Below are 20239 nucleotides of genomic sequence, written 5' to 3' on the forward strand. Positions count from 1 at the left end.
CCCAGAAACTAAACACAGTATCCTTCTCCCTTTTTTGTCCTGAACTCCTGTTTCCTCTCTCATTTCAACACTGATGAAAATGACACATTGAGAACATCCACCCAGCCAGTTGGCAAGAAAATATCACACGGCTCCTTTTCCTTTCTCATAATCTAATCCCAATTTCAAAGGCCTACTGTAGTGATGAGGTGAGCAGGCCTGCTTTCGTCCCGCCCAGCTCCCACATGGTTAGCTTTACACCTGAAATAACAACAAATTGTATTCATTTAAACACTGTTTGGCCCATTAGTTTCAGCCTCTTATTGGCTAATTCTCACATCTTGACTAACCCATTTCTAATAATCTGTGTAGCACCACGAGGTGGTGGCTTACCGGGAAAAGATTCAGCATGTCTAACCTGGCGGCTGGCCCCATGGCGTGTGACCAACTATGCTTTCTTTCTCCCAGCATTCTGTTCTGTCTACTCCACCTATCTAAATCCTGCCCTATCAAAAAGCCAAGGCAGTTTCTTTATTAACCAATGAAAGTAACAAATAGACAGATGACCCTCCTCCATCATTTCCCCTTTTTCTATTTAAATAAAAAAGAGGGCTTTCATTTTAACAGAGTAAAATTACATATAGCAAAAGTTATAAAGCGAGAATTATAGTTACAATATTTATATCTATTTTATCTTTTATCATAACTATGGAAAACTATACTATAACCATTCTTCAACTCCATCAAAGACTCCAAAAGGATATAGTATTACCTAAGTAAATAAGAAGTAAGCAACTTCTAAAACTCTAGAAATGACAGAGACATCTCACTGCCTGGACAGTCACCCAAAGTTCCTCTGTACCGTTGGGGCATCTATCTTCAGCCTTCAGGCCCATAGTATCCAGAAGACTTTTCCATAAAGCAGGAAATTTCAAAGACAGTTCAGTCACTTTCTGCTGTGTCCTGCAGAATGTCTCGCAGACTCTTTCATGAATCAGGAACCCCGAAAGACCATCTCACCTTTAAGCAAGTTCAGCAGTCCTCTCTCTAAGGCCTACCAAATCCCTTTGGTATGACTTCCTCTATTCATCCTCTCTTCCCATTCACCATTCAGCGAGTCTTCAATATGACTCTGTAGAAAGCCACCAGGGCGCTCCTGATATCTGGGGTGCATTTTCCCTTCAAACCATATTCAACAACTAGGGCATTTTTTTCTTCCCTCTTTGAGACAGTATCTTGCTGTGCATCCCAGCCTGGCCTCAAACTCCAGACCCAAAATGATTCTCCTGCCTCAGCCTCTAATGTATCTGGGACTACAGGTGCATGCAATCATACTCTGCTAATCTTTCTTTACAACTAAGAGTAGGCTAAGTGCTCCTGATGCACACAGCCCGAGAGCCGGGCCTGAGATCCACCCTCCCTCTGTGTTTAGGAGGCTCCACTCCCGTCCTCCTGGTGGCTTTCTTCCCACTTTCCCTACTCAGCCTGACTTTATGAATTCCTTCCCATGGACACACAATTAACTATTCCAGGTTCTGACCTTCTAAAGTTCTGGGTTCACACCATTATAACAACCCAGCATTGTATGTTATATTAACAGTTAATTGTTTTTTTTTTTTTAGTTCCCACACCGGGAGTCGAACCTGGGCCGCCTGGGTGAAAACCAGGATAACAGTTAATTCTTGTCTCCCCCATCAAACAGTAAGACAATGAGTAAGGTCCTTGAACTGGTTTTGTTTTCCTTGCGTAATTGCACTGATAACGAATTTGTTATGTGATAAACATTATCTACCACAGATCCATTGACTAGGCTAGCTGAAGCCCCACCTGATGAGTCTACCCATGCGGCCTCTCAGGACATCTAAGCCTGGAAGATTAGACTAAGCAACTCTGGTCATTCTTTTTCTTGGAATACCACCATTTTTACACTTTTCCAACTACTTTAAAGACTAATGGTAGTTTCCTGAAACATGTGGGATCTCTCTACTCATTTTACACACTTGGCATAGCAAGTGTATTTTATTTTGTACAAAGGATACAGATTGTCTGTGCAACCCTTTCTCATTTCTGAGATAACACCAAGAAACACCTTTTGACTTATGTGGCCCTCTTGGATTGACAAACCCCTTCTTTACACCAGGGCACAAGGCTCCCTGATGGGCTCATCTGCTCCGGTGAAGCTATGATCAGACCATGAAGATCTTAGTGGTATTCATGACAACCTCTTCTCTTCAGAGTTTGAGGCAGAGCACACCCGTTTGCCTCCAGGTGACCCACAGATACACTAAGTACCATCTGACTCACCACAGGCCCGTATGTCCCTGATAAAGACTGAGGCTTTTCTTAGTAATGTTTTTGAGGAAGCAGGCAATACTTTTTTCTCTTCTTTACCAATAGTATTACTAAGTTACATTATGTTAAAAAGCAGAATGAGGCCGGGTGGTGGTGGTGCACACCTTTAATCCCAACACCCGGGAGGCAGAGGCAGGTGGGTCTCTGTGAGTTCGAGGCCAGCCTGGTCTAGAAGACCTAGTTCCAGGACAGGAACCAAAAAAAGCTATGGAGAAACCCTGTCTCGAAAATCAAAACAACAACAACAACAAAAAAGCAGAATGAGGGGACTGGAGAGGTGGCTCAGCAAATAAAAGTGCTTGTTTTTGCTGAGCTGAGGTTCTGTTCCCAGCACCCACATGATGGTTCACAATCATCTATAACTCCAGTTCCAGGAGCTCTGACCCTTCTTCTGAACTCCATGGGCACTGAGCATGCACGTGGTACTTATCTGTACATGCAGCCAAAACTTTCATATATGTAAAGATAAATGAATCTATTTTTTTTCTTGGTTTTACAAGACAGGGTTTCTCTGTATAACACTCTTGGCTGTCCTGGAACTCACTTTGTAGACCAGGCTGGCCTCAAACTTGCTGAGACCCACCTGCCTCTGCCTTCCAAGTGCTGGGATTAAAGGTGTATACCACCTGGCCTAAATTTTTTTAAAGAAGCTAAGGAAAACAGTAGCAGAGTGCTCTACCTACCAACTCAATAATGAAGACACAGACTTTTAGAAAGGGTGCAGTGTGCTTACTATAACAGTCCCAATGCAACAGGCAATGTTAGGGACAAAACACGCTGCAAGTCACTGATGACCACACAATATGGCAAGGGGCCTGACATGCAGCCTGACAGCCACACTTTACAGAAATGACAATTTAACCTATATTCAAAAATACTGATGACCTTTATTAGAGGACTATTAATAGAACACTGTGATATGTAGTACGTATTAAAAAGATAGCATCTTAAATATTAAGAAGCTAATACCTACTATATGCCAGGCACTGTACTGAACATTTATGAGTTTACTGGATCCTCACACTTTCTGTGTGGTATGTGCTAGTACTGTCTCCATTACAGATGAGAAAACTGAAGCTAGAGGTTCTAGAACATATCCCAGGTCTCACCTCCACACGCTGGTCTTGCCTGCTATACACAGATTTAAATTCAAACACACTCACTCCAGAAACTATCCTTTTAGTCCCATAATATGCAAAACTTAAGTTCCTTTTATTGCAGATTAGCCTGAACAATAAAGCAACAACCCCAGAGACCCACAAACTAAGTGTTGTGGCACCTTTCTTTAATCTTAGTGCTGGGGAAACAGAGGCCGCCAAATCCCTGAGGCTCCCTGGCCTACCACCCTAGCCTACAGGCTAGGACAATGAGCGACTTGTCTCCGAAAGCAAGGTAGACAGCTCCCCCAAGAACAACCCCAGAGTTGACCTTCTGGCCTCCACTCACAGCATGCAATCCACCCCTCCCACAAAACTATCACCAGCTGCTGCTGAACATTCCTTAGGGAATAAGACAGAACTTGCTAAACGTAAGGTCAATTTTTAAAACAAAAAGGCGAACAAAATACTAACATGCCACATAAGATGAAAATGCAACTTGACTACTAAGTTAAATTCCATGGGTACCTTTGTCTATAGATTTGTAGCTACCACATCAGTGGGAATGTCAGTTAAAGAAGAAAATCATTAATGATGAAATGTGACTTCTAGTCTAAAATTACATATTAAATTATTATATATAACATAAAGTAAGAACAGGGCTATCTGGGAAAAGTAAGAGAAATAATTATGCAGGACAGTGGACAAAAATGTTTCGACCACAGTACACGATACATTTGAATGAAAATGTCTTCATGAAACCTACTACGACATAGGTAAAAAGAACCCCAAGTCAGCCTGGGCTAAAAACAATTAGTAAAGCAAATGCGCATGAATTCACTAATTTCTAGGGCAAGTTCTCTCCTTAGAGGAGTAGGGTTTAGGAAAACCACATGAAACACAACCATCTGTTTTTACTGTGTAAAAGAGCAAGGTCTCCCAACGGGCTGGAGATGTAGCTCGGTGGTAGCACAGTTGCCTAGCATACATGAGGCTCTGGGTTTATTCCTATTACCAAACTAAAAAACAATAAATACATAGTAAAAAAAAGAAAGAAGTAAGGAAACAAAGAACTTAGGAAACAATGTCAGTACAGACATCTCCATTACGACTGCCTCCAAACATTTACAGCTGCCTCATTCCCACCTAGTTTACTTAGGTCATTCAGAGACAAGTCTCTTCCCTCACCCTCATTTCATCAGCAATGCACTATTCTAATTAATGCACATAATTACAACAACAAGCATACTGGCCCAAACAGGCCTGAGGCAGACAGCTGGCTTCTGGTAAGCACACTAATCAGACTCTAGTGTCAGGTGTGCTGCAGGGAGAGCCACGGCCAGACTGAGGGCACACGGATTTGACACAGGATCTCTGACGCTAGTCAGATACATTTTAGTTCAATACAACTCGATTAGTTGTTCGCTTTACTGATGTTTCTTTTATATTTTGATGAATGTGCATATAAGTGGCTGATAGGGTATATTAATTTAAACTTTCTTATTTTTGTATGTGGGTTTATAGATGCAACATGCATGCAGTGCCCACAGAGACCAGAAAAGGGCGTCGGCTCCCCTGGAACTGGAGTTAGAGGCATCTGTGAGTTGCCCACATAGGTGCTAGGAACCAAACCTAGGTTCTCAGAAAGGACATTTACTGTAAGTTTTAGTGGTATAACTTAAAAGTACATTTATGAAGAATAAGTATTTTGTGAAATGATTGTTATTCCTCATAAGTGGGTGCTAATGCCTTTGTCATAAATTAGATACATTTATATAATTTTCATTTTATTTTGTCACATTATATAAAATATATATAACTGAATAATTACTCTGTTCTGTAATTAAATAGCACAATCTTTAAGCTTCTAGACTAGTCATCTTACACTGTTAAATATTTAGCTTGGACTTTGAACTAGTGCTAACAGTGCCCTTCCAATGATAAGATAAAGCTCTGGTCTTCAATATCCCTGACGTCATGGTGCTTGCGTTCTTTGGACTCCCCTTCACTGCTTACCCTCAGGGCCTCCAGCCTGCCGGGTAATAGCTACAAAGTTTACGGAACTCCCACTGCCTACAGCCCACTCCGGAACTCTCTTCGGTTTGCTCACATGCTCTTCACTCTGATGATCCTATGCAGGTCCCTGTTCTTCTGTTCTTCGTCCCCATGGAAGCTGCCTCCCTTGTCCACCTTGCACTCCAGAGGCAACTGCTGCAGCCACCCCCTTGCTTCTACCCCAGTTCCTTCGCCCTATCACTTCTCATGCTTGCCAACTCTAATTACTAGTTGTCATTCATCCTCCACTGAATCTGCATGTGTGCTCATGTCTCCGAACGCGGCTATGGAAAAACCTCGGCAACGTCATCTGCTTTCACTTTTGATTCCGACTCCTCAGCAATCAAGGTTTCCCGTCATGTGCTGTCCCCTCTCATGCCATTCCATCATGTCCCTTCCCCTCAAAACTTTGATTTCTGCTCACCCTTTCTTACTCTTAGTTGATGGGAGATCTCGTTTTCCTGCTACATGGATTTCATCCACCACAGGTCCTCTACTAGCCACACATCTGTCCAGTCTATCTTCCCAGCAGCTGTCAGTCCCTCTACTTGCTAAGTAAATTCAATTTTTTCTTATTCAAGGATGTGACTCTAGTAATTGCTGGCTTTTCTCCTACATCGGTTTTCTACTGTCTGGGATGATCTCCTCTACTAACAATCAAAGCATTTCTCCCATCTTTAAAATAGCTCTTTGCCTTAAGCTCTTCTTTTTAGCAGAATTCCTTGGAACAGTTGCTGATGCCGGTATCTCCATTCCTTTCTATCTATTATGTCTTGCACCCATTTATCCCACAGGCTTTCCTACCCCTCAACAAGATGCAGATCATATGTTACCCTTGATCTCCATGTTACCCTATCCAATAGCCAATCCTTAGCTTTCATCTTTCTTGACCTACAGCACCATCGGGCACACTGAATTAGACCCTCTTTCTGGGTGGGACCATTCACTTGCTTCCTGGACTAGTCTCCATTTCTTCCCTTTTTCAGTATTTATTTCTAAGAACACTTGGTTGAATACTTTCAGTGCTAATTGCCCTATGGCTTAATCTACTTCTCCACTTAGATTTTCTTAATCTTATTTTTATGATACTAAAAACTGGCCACATGCTAATGACTCTGAAATGTATACCTCCTCTTTCAAAGACCTCATTCTGAATTCAAACCCCACCTGGCTACTCAGTATGTCCACCTGGAAATTTAGCAGGCATCACAAACTTGGTGTGCCCATCCTGCACCCTTCCTGCACTTGCCAGCTGCATCCCAAGTCTCCTTGACATCAGACACATAACACACACACACACACACACACACACACACACACACACACACACACACTCACTTCTGCCATCTGGTCTACCAGAAAACTCTCAGCTTTGCATTCAAATCTAGCCAGAATCCAACCACTTGTCATTCCTGTTACCAACTTGATTCCAACTATTATCAGACTACCAGGCCTGCTTTATGGCCATTTTGCTTCTGTCCTGTAGGTCACACAACCTATCTTCCAACACTGGCTCTAAAGTGATGTCATAATATCTTGCCCTGTTTCTCCCAGAGGAAATCTTTACAAGGCCTCAATGCACAGTCCTGCCCTACACCCTCCCAGTCTTCCTCTCTGGCCAAGCCTTCCATGCTCATGCTGTTCCGGCTACTCTAGTCTGCTTGTTAGCCTCTGATCCAATTCACTCTGCTCTCTTCCTAGTGGCTTCTTCTGCCTGCGTCCCTCTTCTCTAGATAGCCAGATGATTTGCTCTTTGACCTCTTTCAGGTATTTGTTTAAAGTTATCTCAGTGAGATAAATTTAAGCTTCCAAGCCCTTTTCATTAAAAACCATACTACACAGATAATCCCAACCTCTTACCCTAATTCGGTCAGGGTACTTATCTCCATAAGCACTTATCACCATAACACACAGGTAATAAATAATGGATTGCACTATATAATTTATCTATATGCTCCACTTACTGTCTATTCTCTTTACAGATGTATCCCTAGTACTGAGAATACTATCTGTCAAACAATAGAGACTCACAAATGATCAATGAACCATTGATCTTTAACATATCTTTAAAATGACTAAAATTATGATCTAGTAACTACTTTATTAGTATCTTTTGATGAAGAATCTCCATAGATGTTTCTAAAACATGTTCATTTGGGAAGGCATAATAAAATGTGATTAAACTATGATCCAATCATTTTATAACTTAAGAGAAACTGTTTTACCTGGGATTCCCATATTTATTTAGAAAAAATGGGGGGCTTCTGAGTAAATTAACAACATGGGGAAAAAACATTTTAGCAGCTGTGCTGAAGTAGTTTTTAAGGACAAGTTAAATTGCCTGCATCAGGTCGCAACTGTTTACATATAAAGTTATAAGTATTTGAAGAATAATCATACATATAGGGGCTCATCAAGCATCAAGGTGCTCTTTAAGCATGTTATGGGGCATGAAGAGCAGGCCGTCTACTGAGAGGGGAACAGTGTATAAGGCAGACAGCTGACAGAGTTGCACAGATATCAACACCAAGAGGAGTCTGGTGTACATGGCAGAGCAGAAGAGTAGCACTGGCGTGAACCCAAAAGGAAGGATTCTGAAAGGACCCTCAGTGAGAACGCCAGCCTTCATCTGAAGCTTGGACAGAGACACAGCATTTCTACAGTACCCAAGGAAACTGTTTCATACCTACAAAGATAATAAAATTACTGGATGTCCAATCTCTTTATTAAAAAAAATTCACAACTTTTGCGTATATCCTCTTGTGTAAACACTATGTAAGCATATGCAATACTACATTGTTTCAGGAGGAAAGACAGATGCGAAGTTTGTATAGGTTCAGTACACATGTAAGTTTTTGCATATTTTTAATCTGGAATTGGTTAAATCCATCATAGACATGGAACCCAAAGATACAGAGGGGTAATTGTACAGTTACTGTGAGCGGAATGCAGAAAAGAAACAAAGACAAGAGTGCAGCAGTGTCCAGAAGCACTGGCTACAGTCCATTCTGACGCTGAGAAGATAAGCAGAGAAGAGATCAGAAGAGCTGCAAAATTACAGTCAGGTCATAGGATGTCTTAAAGTCAAACTAAGGAGTCTTAATGCTACTATGCATCAACTCATGTCTGCAATTTTTGCCCTCAGAGGCTAAAGCAGGAGGATTACATCAAGTTTGAGGCTATCCTGAGCTAGATAGTCAGTTCCAGGACTTGCTGGCCTAGAGACTAGGATGCAATCTCAAGAACAAAGCAAAACTTAAAATGAAAAGACATCTAGGCATGTCATGCTCCTGGACAGCCAGAGCTACATGGCAGAAACTTGTCTCAGCTACCCCATAATCCACCCCACTTACTGTTAAGTAAAAAGAATTTTACCAAATGCCATAATAAGAAGGCTGATGAACACCAGACTTATTAGAAACAATTCATAGATAGTGTGGCATGGAATAATCAATGAGTCCCACACGCCCAGAGCACAGCCCAGCACATTTTCAGTCCCACAATGTCCTGGGTTGATTCCCTGTCCTCCCTCAGCTTTAATTTCGTCCTGTTAATTAAGGCTGGTGGTGAGAATTTCATAATGAAGGCAACAGTATGAGGACATACAGTATGTGACATAAAGTCTCACTAAATATTACATCGCTTTATCCTATTTTTAAAACAGCTTGTAACTGGGCATAGTGGCACATGCCTGTAATCCCAGCACTCAGCAGGCTAAAGCAAGAAAGTTCAAGGCCAGTCTGGGCTCCATAATGAGACCCCCCCTTTCTTATAGGTAGAATGTAAGTTATGTGATATATGAAATTTTATATATATTTTTTATCCAAAAAGCATGTAATGTAAATTTTCCATGAATTCCAACTTTTCCTTTCTTTTTCTTTTTTTTTTCTTTCTTTTTTTTTTAATTTTTCAAGACAGGGTTTCTTAATGTAGCCCTGGCTGTCCTGGAACTTACTCTATAGACCAGGTTGGCCTTGAACTCATAAGAGATCCACCTGCCTCTGCCTTCCGAGTGCTGGGATTAAAGGTGTGTACCACCACCACCTGGCTAATTCAAATTTTACTTCCTCTTAATTGGCATTAAATAAAGCAGGTCAGCTCTAGGAAAGGGTTCTCCTGCAGAGTAAAACCATGAACTTAAACAATGGTTAACACATAATAAATATGTCCAAAAATAATGTTTATGGCCAGGTGTGGTGTTACAAATCTCTCTGAGTTCATGAACCACCTGGTCTACATAGTAAGTACCAGGAAGGTCAGTCAGGATTCTATAGCAGGACTCTATGTCAAAACAAAACAAAGATATTCATATTTATGAGTCAAAAGAGAATGTTTAATTCTGTTATTGTAATTTCCATTAACTTACTTCTTTGAGACAAGGTCTTGCTATACACAGCAGGTAGCCTGCGCTGGCCTGGAATGTTCTGTATCCCCCAGGCTGGCCTTGACTGGCAGCTCTCCTGCCTCTAAAGTGCAGGGGTTGCCTGCCTGCACTATCAACTCTTGGCACGTCACACTTTTTATTTCATTTAAAAGTTTATCTCCTAGAGTAGGAAATACACTCTCTCTATAGTTAGAACTAAGTCTATATTCTGTTCATAAGATCATGGAGTCTTATGGATACTGATGAAAAGATGGCCTTACTAAGACTGTCTCCCTACACACACAAGTTCTTTATGTTCAGCTAGTCTGAGAGCAGAAGATCTCACTGAGTCATACAGGCATTACACCTCTGATTAATGTTACTTTAATTTTTCTGAAGTCAATTTGCATTCAACATTGACCTCAAGTTCTACCTCCTCCTCCTCCAGCCTTTCTCAGACCACTCACTGCATGTGCCCCCACCATTTCATCTGAGCATTACATGGGGACTAGAGTTGGGAATTATCAGTTTTCAGGGGAAGAAACCAAGGGTTAGCAACTCAAAGTGACAGAGAGGCTAGGTGGAGAATTGACATGAAAACTGTTTCTACCCAAAGCTGTCTCTCAGCCACCGAGTCAGGCTGCGTCAGCGGGTCGTGTGAATTATTCTTCTCCTCTAAACGGCCAGAATGAACACTGCATGGTGTTCTACACAGGTACCTACAATATTCTTAGTGATAATCTGGTCATCTTCCCCCAAATCAGCCCTTGACAATGCTGTGTACAGGCTATTAACCAGCACCTACACAAAATAAATACGTCAGCACAAGTCCTACCAGGAGCATAAGAAAACAGTGTGGGAAAAATCAATTTTGCATGTTAAAAGGCCACAATAAAACAAAAAGCACCACATAAAGCAGCAAGCCAGGTAACAGCAAGTCTTTAATCCCAGCACCTGGGAGGCAGAGGCAGAGGGATCTCTGAGTTCAAGGCCAGCCTGGTCTATAGAGTTCCAGCACAGTCAGAGTTGTTACATAGAGAGATACTGTCTCAGAAAACAAACAAACAGAACACACACACACACACACACACACGCTGATGGCAGATACTTTACTGACAGTGGGTCGCTCCAGACACAACAGTTTTAGGCTACTCACAGTAGGTAATTTTATCAGCACTCTTTTACTTTTATGGGATAAAGGAGGAAACTAATCAAAGAACTTGAAGGCTGGACAGCCAGCTCAGTGGCAGAACACTTGCCCAGCATACACAAGGTTCCAGAGTTATAAGAGAAAAGAAAAATAATCATTCAAATAGCGGAGAGTCTCAAACTTCTCTCAGTCCAGATAAGAAAAAGGCATCAGCAATGACTTTAATACAGTACAATCAACGCTTCTCATTTCAACTGTAAAGACCAGAGAACAAGAGAACAGATTATAAGAAACAAACAGTACAGTGTAAGGGAAAGAACAGTACAGTGCAGCCAGTGAGTTCTCATGGTTTTCAACAGACGGCACACCTCTAGAATGTGAGAAGTAACTAGTTCATGCGAGCAGTTGGACCTTAATGTCCACTAAGATACCTGAGGCTTCATATAGCTCTTACCATCTAAAGCGTGGCCACGCCAAACTGAGCTGTAAAGTATAAAACACATGGCAGACCTCGAAAACTTAATACAATGAAAAGAACATAAAACACATTTTTATACTGACTATTAAAATATTGACTTAAGTGAATGACTTAATTAAAATTAACTCTAAATTGTAGTCAACGTTTTAAATAAAGCTACTAGAATATTTTAAATTATGCATATGACTTGTATTATATTTTTACTGAAAATCACTGATGAAGAATTGGTTGTTAAAAAAAAAAAACAGAAGGAGGCAGAACTCAAGTATGATCCCAAAGACTGATGGGATTTGCCAGTCCTTCTGTACAGCCTGATACAGAGAATTCCATTTTCCAGAAAACAAGTAAGATCTCTGCCACTGAAGCCCATGACAAGATCTTGGGTGAATGACTTAACAATTTGGGGCCAGGCTACATCCCAATCCTATGTGGATTAAACACAACAATGTAAACAGTCTGAGCTTGAAGACCTCACTATATAGCTCAGGCTGGTGCATGTTGGGATTACAGATGTAAACCATTATTCCTAGGAGCCAAGCACTTTAAATATAGTAGCATGTAATTGAAATTTGGGGTCAACTTATCTTCAACAACTTAGCATTGCATTATACTCCCTCCATTATATTAACTAGGAGCCTCCTAAGAAAATAGCTGTGCTTTTAACATATTTTGGTGGCATTTTATTTTGTGTGTGCATATGCATATTCACATGAATGCGTGTGCGTACATGCGTGTACTGTGCATATGTTTGTGTGTGTATAAGCATGCTCACATGCGCATGTGGAAGCCAGAGGTCAACCTTAAGTGTTACTCCTCAATAGCAATCCACTTTATCTTTTAGGTAGGGTCCCTTACTTAGCAGGACCTAGGGCTTGCTGAGAAGACTAAGCTGGCTGCACAGTGGACTCCAGGGATCTAATTGTCTGCACCTCCTCCATGCTGGAATTATAAACACAGACCAGTACTCCGTTTTTAACATAGGTGGTGGGGATGGAATTCAAATCCTCATAAATGTGCTGCATGCACTTTACTGATCAAGCTATCTCCCTAACCCCAACACACATGCTCAAGCCACGGCCAGTGAGACAGACCACTTCCTGTAGCCTGTGTAAGCTGTAGAACTCTCAGCTGCCTCTCTAGCACCATGTCTGCCTGCACACCATCATGGCAATGGACTAAACCTAGGCACTTTTGTAAGCCACCCAATTAAAAGTTTTCCTTTATAAGAGTTGCCATGGCCATGGTGTCTCTTCTCAGCAATAAAAACCCTAATTAAGACAATGATGCTTATGAAAGAGTAAATCTGTGCCATGTATCTGTAATCCCAGCCTTCTGAAGGTAGTAGCAAGAGGATCAGAAATTGAAAGCCAACCTCAACTAAAAAAGCTCAAGACTAACCAGGGCTTATGGACCCTAAGAAAAATGAAACTTAAACAACTAAAAACAAAACGGGGTCATGTTGTGAGTTCACTTAACACTTCTGGAATAACAATTTTCTCACCTAGCAAAATAAAAGTGGCTAACTAAATCTCTAAAATCTTCAGCTCAAAAATTCTTGTCAACAATGAACCTCGTGGTCAAAAACAAATTCCTGTCCAGTGTTTCGAAGTTGCTCAGCTTTCCAATGCGTCTTCAGCTCTCTCTCTTCCACACCTTAGTGACAGTCTTCCATAGTGACTTCTGCTGAAACTAATGTCCCATAAACTTCTCTAAGTCCATTCTCCACCCACAAAGACTCTACATTCTCTGTTTACTGCACACCTAGAAGTCCATGCAGCAAGTGACACCAGAAAGCTGTGCATTTCCCAATTCTCAATCCAGGTTCTGGGCTGATTGCCTTCACCCCGTGAGTCCTCACCCAGTTGTTAGGATGAAAACGGAACAGAGAAAACTCAATGTGTCATTGTCAAAAATAAATAATACAATGTTCTGTAACTATTTGTACTAACTGGTTAAGGTTTACCAAGAATAAACAGAAACCTTAACTAGTGTTTTAATTGTTTTTAACCTGGATTAAAGAAGCCAAACATCTCTAGCTTTGCTACAGGAACACATGTAACTTTAGAAAATTAATTTTGCTTTCTGTAACACAGTTTACTAATCTGTAAAACAGGATTAATAGTAAGCCACATGCTCAAAGGCACTGTGACCCCACCAGAGGGGTTCTGTTCATACTTAAACTGTCAAATCTCAAGTAGGCAGATCTCAGTAAAAAGCAAAAATATTAATAACACACTGTGGAGGCAAATCCTACAGAAGCAGGGGCTGTGCTGTAAAAACAGTGAAAATGCCTCACCGATGCACAAAGACAATATTTTTCCTCCTAAAACATTTGTTTTCTATCCGCTAAGAAGACCACTATGTCCTTTCCAGCCAGTCTGACGGTTCCCATCACTCCAGAAGACACTAAGGGTAACCGCTGCCTTTATCAGGCAGTGTTCTCAGATCACCAAGAGCTGCATTCGGATCGCCACGTGCTTCTTCAATTAGTAACACCATAAATTAAGACATTTTTAGAGAAAATTCTCTTTTCCAAACAGGAAGAGAACTTTTATTTTTTAGCATTCCTGCTTAAGAGCATGTAAGCTACAGAATCAGATCATAGTTCTACTATTGTTGTGATTGTGCATTAGCACAGAAGCCTCCATCCAATCTGCGTTTCTACAGGTTATGCCTATTCAGTGCTATCCACAGCTTTTCAGCAAGAATCCATAATCCTCTCTCTGCAAATTGTTCCAGCCAGCTTCAAACACAGCGGAACTGACAGAGCACACTTCTGAGTCTCTGTCCTTGGCATTTTTGATCATCTCTCCCCATTCTGCTGCCAGCTGTCACCATGAGGACCTTCCTCAATCCAGGCCTGACCTGAATGCATTGTAAGTGTAGGACACCCAATTACAGTAATACAAAAACTACCAGCCCAAGAAGACAAAGCTAATGGTATGAAAAAAGAAAGAAAGAAAGAAAGAAAAAAAGAAAGAAAGAAAGAAAGAAAGAAAGAAAGAAAGAAAGAAATCTTATTTCAAGTTTCTTGGACCTATGAGGAAAACAAACAGCAACAGTTTGGGTGTCCTATGGCAATAAGTAATACCAAAGCAATACTAGAAAGATAATGCGACCCCTGTGGGAGGGAGCTCGTCGCCGGCACACTAACGGTGCTCCTCCTCTCTGGGATCACAGAATGTTCCACCACTTCTCCAGCTGCTACCAACAGACACATACAGAAAGGCGTTTGGAAGCACCCACCTTGTTGAGGACATCTCGTTGGCAGCCAAGATAGAGATTGGGAAGAATTCGAGTTGGCCCAATGTTGGCAACAGGTAAGCAAGGCTGAGATATGCAGGTAGGGACTAGAGTGGATTTTCCTTCACAGAGGCCAGGGAAACAACGAGAGAACTCAGCAAACCCACCTAAGAATAAACATTGTATGATTATGCCATGTACAATGTAAAATAAACCAGCCTTCTGGAACTACTTGACTAAAACCATTTAAAACAGACCCAAGCAGGTAACACTGCCTATGCGCATCCTTCCTACAGCTGCTGATGCTAAAACTGGTGTAGAATCCAGCGCTGACTCCAGCTTATAAGGCTGTAGTATGGACGGGCAAGTTCCAAAGGCCCTGAAGATAATCACTGCCTTCCTTAGACAGTCTCTTAATCCTCACATACTCTATGACATGTGATCCCCTTTCTCTCTCCATAAAAAAATGTTACTATGGGACATTAAGGATTTTAAGTCAATAGCAAAGAAGTCAAAAATAATTATTCACAATAGCAAACAAATGGGTATTTTAAAAAGTGATAAATTGAGTGTTACTCGTTTAGAGTAAAAATAATGCTGTAAATTCTTCCAGGATTCTGGGTAGTAGTGGTGGTGGGATAAGACAAGGTCATGAGCCAGGCAGTGGTGGCACCCGCCTTTTATCCAGCACTGGGAGAAGGGAGAGGCAGGCGGATCTCTGTTGAGTTTGAGACCAGAATGGTCTATAGAGTGAGTTCCAGATCATCCCAGGCTACATAGAGAAACCCCATCTCAAAAAACAAACAAAACAGACAAGGTTGTGAGTAAGCCTGTTTGCTTCAGTCAGTCAGGATGTGGCTGCGGATGGCCCTGAGCTCCTCTCCTCCAACCTGGGTCACCCTTGCCTGGACAGTTTTCTTAACCTTAAAACTTATCTTTATAACAAGTCATTACAGTTCTGCAGGCAGTCAATGCTCCATCATCACTACTGTTCATTTTCCTAAGCACTAAAACAAATGCTGACAGAGCCTAGATCTATAGTATATGAATTCCCGTGGCAAGAGTCCTGGGTTCAGATTTAGAACTTGGGGTTGTCCCCCATCCCCCCCGCCAGGTTTTTTTAAAAAAAAAAACAACACATATTTATTTAGTGAGTGTGTGTGTGTGTCAGTGTGTGTCAGTGTATGTGTGTGAGTGTGTGTGTATGTGTCAGTGTGTGTGTGTGTTTAGGGGGATGGTACGAAGGCCAGAGGACAGCTTGCTGGAGTCAGTTCTCTTTTTCTACCACGTGAGCTCCGGGAATGGGACTCGGGTTATCAGGTTTGCCAGCAAAGCCTTACCCCACTAGGCCACCTCACCAGTGCCGGTGCTGTGGTCCCAGGTGTCTATTTCTAATGCACTGCCCTATGGCCTTCATGAAGTGTCAGAGTCTGGCCACAGTTCAAAAGAGAAAAATCCCTGGACTCCTCTGAAGAGGGCAAATGTGAGCAAGGTCTTCACAGGGGTTTCCAATTTAAGTAAACACTCCTATCCAAATTAAAACACAGGAACCAAACTGTTTCTGATAAATTCCTTACTACCCAAACCCTTACTTCTTAATATCTCAACTCAGGAACCTTGAAGATTAGAATTATGGGAAATACTTGCTCAGCTCAAGCATAATCCAGCTGGACCCTGTTTCTACTTATGTGCAATCCAGGGTCCAGGGTCCAGGACCAGTGAGAGACAACAGAATTTGCAAAGCAATTAAGCCATAGCAAAAATAAGTCAACATTCCTATCTCCAGTCTAAGTAACTGTAATTTTAAAGCTATTCTTACACATGAGAAATTGAAAGGTCTTAAACTAAACTGGTGGATCAGATCAGATTGGCTGCAGAAATTCAAATTACTCTGTACAATGAACAAGGCCCTCAGATCTGCCCTGCACCATACACACACACACAGCAGGGAAAGCAAGAATACGAGCCCCTAAACTCAGGTTCACTCCGGGCCCAGCACATTCTAGATGTCTGATGTGGTTAAGGTTACTGAATCCAACTCCGAGTTTCCTCATCTAAAAGTATTAACTTAGCTCACTTGCAGTATTGCGTGTGGCACACAGCAAGCACTCAAGCAGGTATCCATGGTTATTACTCCACGACAGCAACCATCCTCGACCCTGGCACCTCCTTAGGATCTGCCTAAGACACACAGTGAGAAGGCAGAGCCTCTAAGCCTTAGAATCTAAGGTTACATTTCCCAAGGGTATGGCAGAGCACTGGCGTCCTGAAAGAAGCTGACAGACAGGACTTGTCCAGAAAGTAAAACACTGCACGTATCTCCCTGAGAGAGTCACAGCTCCTATAGCACAATAAGGACTCCAAACATATTACCTCCAAAGAAAATGTCTTAATTTACTTAAGACAAATAAGCTTTTCCAAACTGATTTTAGCATGGAAATCCCTCTAAAATCTTTAGCCGATGGTGGCATTCTATACAAGTAAACGCTAGGCTGGAACTGCCGACTGCGATCAACTAGACGTCCTCCACCTAAGTGTAGCCGCGAATGGTCTCCGAGGCAGGCAGCACGGGCCATGCTGTCCACTGTTTAGATGGATTTCTGGTTACAGAATACAGTTGCTGTAAGGTAGGGCCCTGCAGGTGGGTCTACAGCAGCACAGTAAAGGCTGTCTCTTTTCTTTCTTCAGTTTATGCCAACTGACAGGCAGGCACTATTTTGATTATAATTAATTGTATGATAAAATTTTAATATCTATATGTTGTTGTTTAACCTAAGAATTGTTTTGGAGTAATCTCTGGCTCCAAGACAGTTCATAGGAAGTCTGTCATTTGCTGTAGGAAATCCTACAGCCAGTAGCCTCTAAGTTACCCGGCCACTGAGGAGTAGCCTCTTACACTATTTATGCCGATGTAAAGCTGGCCTCTTTTCTGGCTGCAGAATTCGGTTGCTGTTCTCTGGTCCAGAAGAGGATTCTGATTTGTGAGTCTACCCCTAAACAAACAACCATCTATTATTCTCAATTCTGAGCTAGTGTAGGATTTCTCTTAAGCATCCTACTTCAGTCATTTAAGACAACAAAACCACATTCCAGTATAATATTTTTAGAGAATGAAAATCCAAAAAACACCCCTTGACTTACACTTTAAATTTGTAAATAATCAGACTGAAAAATAACAACAGAACATACAGAACAAAAACTATGACAAGCAGTACTGTGATTACAGGTGTGGCCTACATGCTTAGCTCTACAGGTATTGTCTTAATCTTTATCATATGCTATGAAATAAATGTCATCACTATTCCTTTTTGCATACAAGAACACAGAGGCTCAGAATTACATTCTGTGGTAATTAGCTGAGCTATGGAATGAGTTTACTTCGTAAATCCTCTAACTTGTGTGCAGGGACAGCCTTAGTGTTACCTATGGTGTTCCAAGCTTACAACTCTCATTGGCTAGTTCTCAGAGCGAGTCCAACAGTGGGTATAGCCCTTCCCCAAACTGATGAAAAGTCTTATTTTCCCCAAAGAGAGGGTGTAAGGGTGTGTCTCTGTGTGTGTGTATATGTGTCGCAGAAGTTTCACTAAGAGAGAAGAAAGAGAAGTATATCTAATATGACCAGAGATAAGAGACTTACTAAATACAACTGTTGGGGGAGATGTAAACGATGTCTATTATTAGGCTTTCTTACAAAGCAATGGGTGAGGGGTTATGGACCCTAAGGCAGCCACACTGGAAGGTTTGTATGATGGAATACTCCCCTCATATCCCTTCCCCTAGTTCTCAAACTATATACTCTAGCCCTTCCCAGGACCCAGAAGCCACAAGCAATTAAAACAGAAGTGTGTGAACTGCTTGTAAGGGGTAGAGGGATACTCAAAAGAAGGTCCCATGACCCTGCCTACCCCCTACTTCTACAAGGGAATGTCAACTATCAAGAAGCCCAGCTAAGATGATCTTTGGCAAAGTGACCCAATAAACTTCTGAAGATAGTGGCAACATGGCTTAGGGGATAGTCATGTACAACAACTCACATGGAATCCATAATAAAGTTCACAAGTAACTAGCTAAAACGTCAAGACACCATGGTTTCTTCATGATCAGATTCACAAGCTGACAGTTAAGCAAAAGCTTTGTCTTAGCTTCCACAGGCTGTCTTTCAGAGGGACTTCTGCATCCTCCAAAAACAACTTTCAATCATATTAAGTCAGTCAGCCTAGCTGTCCAGGGTCCAGCTGTACCATTAATTAGTACAGGGACCCTAAGTCACTTTAACTTCAATGCACCTCAAAAGTATGGTTGGTTCTAGAAAATTCCATGGCAAGGAATTAAAATTAAATGACAGAAACCACTATTCAACCTCAAAACAAAAACGCCAAACCAACAATACATGGTAAAATGCTCTATAAAACCAGAGAAGCCCTGCGAGGTGGTGCACACCTTTAATACATGCCAGCACAGGCGGCTGAGTTCAGGCCAGCTAGGTCAACACAGCAAGTTCCATCCAACCAAGGCTACATAGTAAGACTGTGTTGCTAAATAAACAGACTTTTGCTGGGTATTTTCAACTAATATTTCAACTAGTACAAACACTAATAGCCAAACTTTGAAATATTTAATAGTTTTCAATGAAATTGGAGCATCATTTAATGCTCAGTCTGGCTTGAAATGTTCCAAACTTCCAGAAACCTCTCCATCTGTCAAAGAGTACATTTCCCTGCTCTTTATCTGTGACGGCATCCATTCTGCTGGCTGACTCCCGCCTTCACCGAGTGTTTTCCACCCACCGACCTCTCAGTCACTGGTGTGTTCTAGCGACTCCAGTTTCATTTCATTGATTAACAACAGATGAGACACTGAGCTACCCTGAACCTTCCGATGCTGTCTGTAGCCTCATCAGCAACTAAGTTTCAAAATATCTAAACTGTCCCCTTTCCTTTCAAAGATTCTCTTGCAAACAATATCTACATCAAGAGAAAGGCATGCACAGCATATTTATGTACATTTTATTCCAAAGGGCTGCCAGATACAAACTAAAAGCAGCAAACTATCTGACCTTGCCACAAGGCTCGCTGTCCTAAGCAATCAATGTTTGTGTATTATAAAACCCATATCAGCATTTTGTTAAACTTTTCCCTGTGAAAAACCATACTTAAAACTCTCGGTATTTTAAGAGTCATCATGGACGGTCTCACTGATACTACTCTGCTCCCTACATTCTCTGCTGTTCACCTGGGAATGCAGAAAACCTGAGATGGCAGTAACGCCCATTATTTCCCTAACACACAGCTGAGCTTCAGAAGAACACTAGTCCCCGTGGCTCTGAAGTTTTACCAGGCAGTCAGAGGCTTCTGGTTTGGAGAGAAAAACAGACACACTACAAGGGTGCTGTTAGTTAATCTTTCACCAGTCAACCAAAAGAATGCATATATAGAAATAAGAACATATTATTTTGGACAGAGAAAACATCTGGTATAGTTTCAAAGGCATGTATCACTTATATGCCACTGTGTTCTCATTCA

At 41.6% G+C, this 20239-nt stretch overlaps 1 protein-coding gene across 1 annotated transcript in view; it reads right to left on the reverse strand.

The window, feature by feature from the left end:
• LOC142842422 (dual specificity protein phosphatase 16) overlaps nt 1-20239 on the reverse strand; it is a 42355-nt gene that overhangs the window by 9307 nt on the left and 12809 nt on the right. The window contains exon 3 of the mRNA XM_075959151.1: nt 14721-14884. Within this exon, the coding sequence (XP_075815266.1) occupies nt 14721-14884 (164 nt within the window). The remainder of the gene's footprint in view (nt 1-14720; nt 14885-20239) is intronic.

The sequence above is a fragment of the Microtus pennsylvanicus genome, unplaced genomic scaffold, assembly GCF_037038515.1.
Source record: "Microtus pennsylvanicus isolate mMicPen1 unplaced genomic scaffold, mMicPen1.hap1 Scaffold_77, whole genome shotgun sequence".
Lineage (NCBI taxonomy): Eukaryota > Metazoa > Chordata > Mammalia > Rodentia > Cricetidae > Microtus > Microtus pennsylvanicus.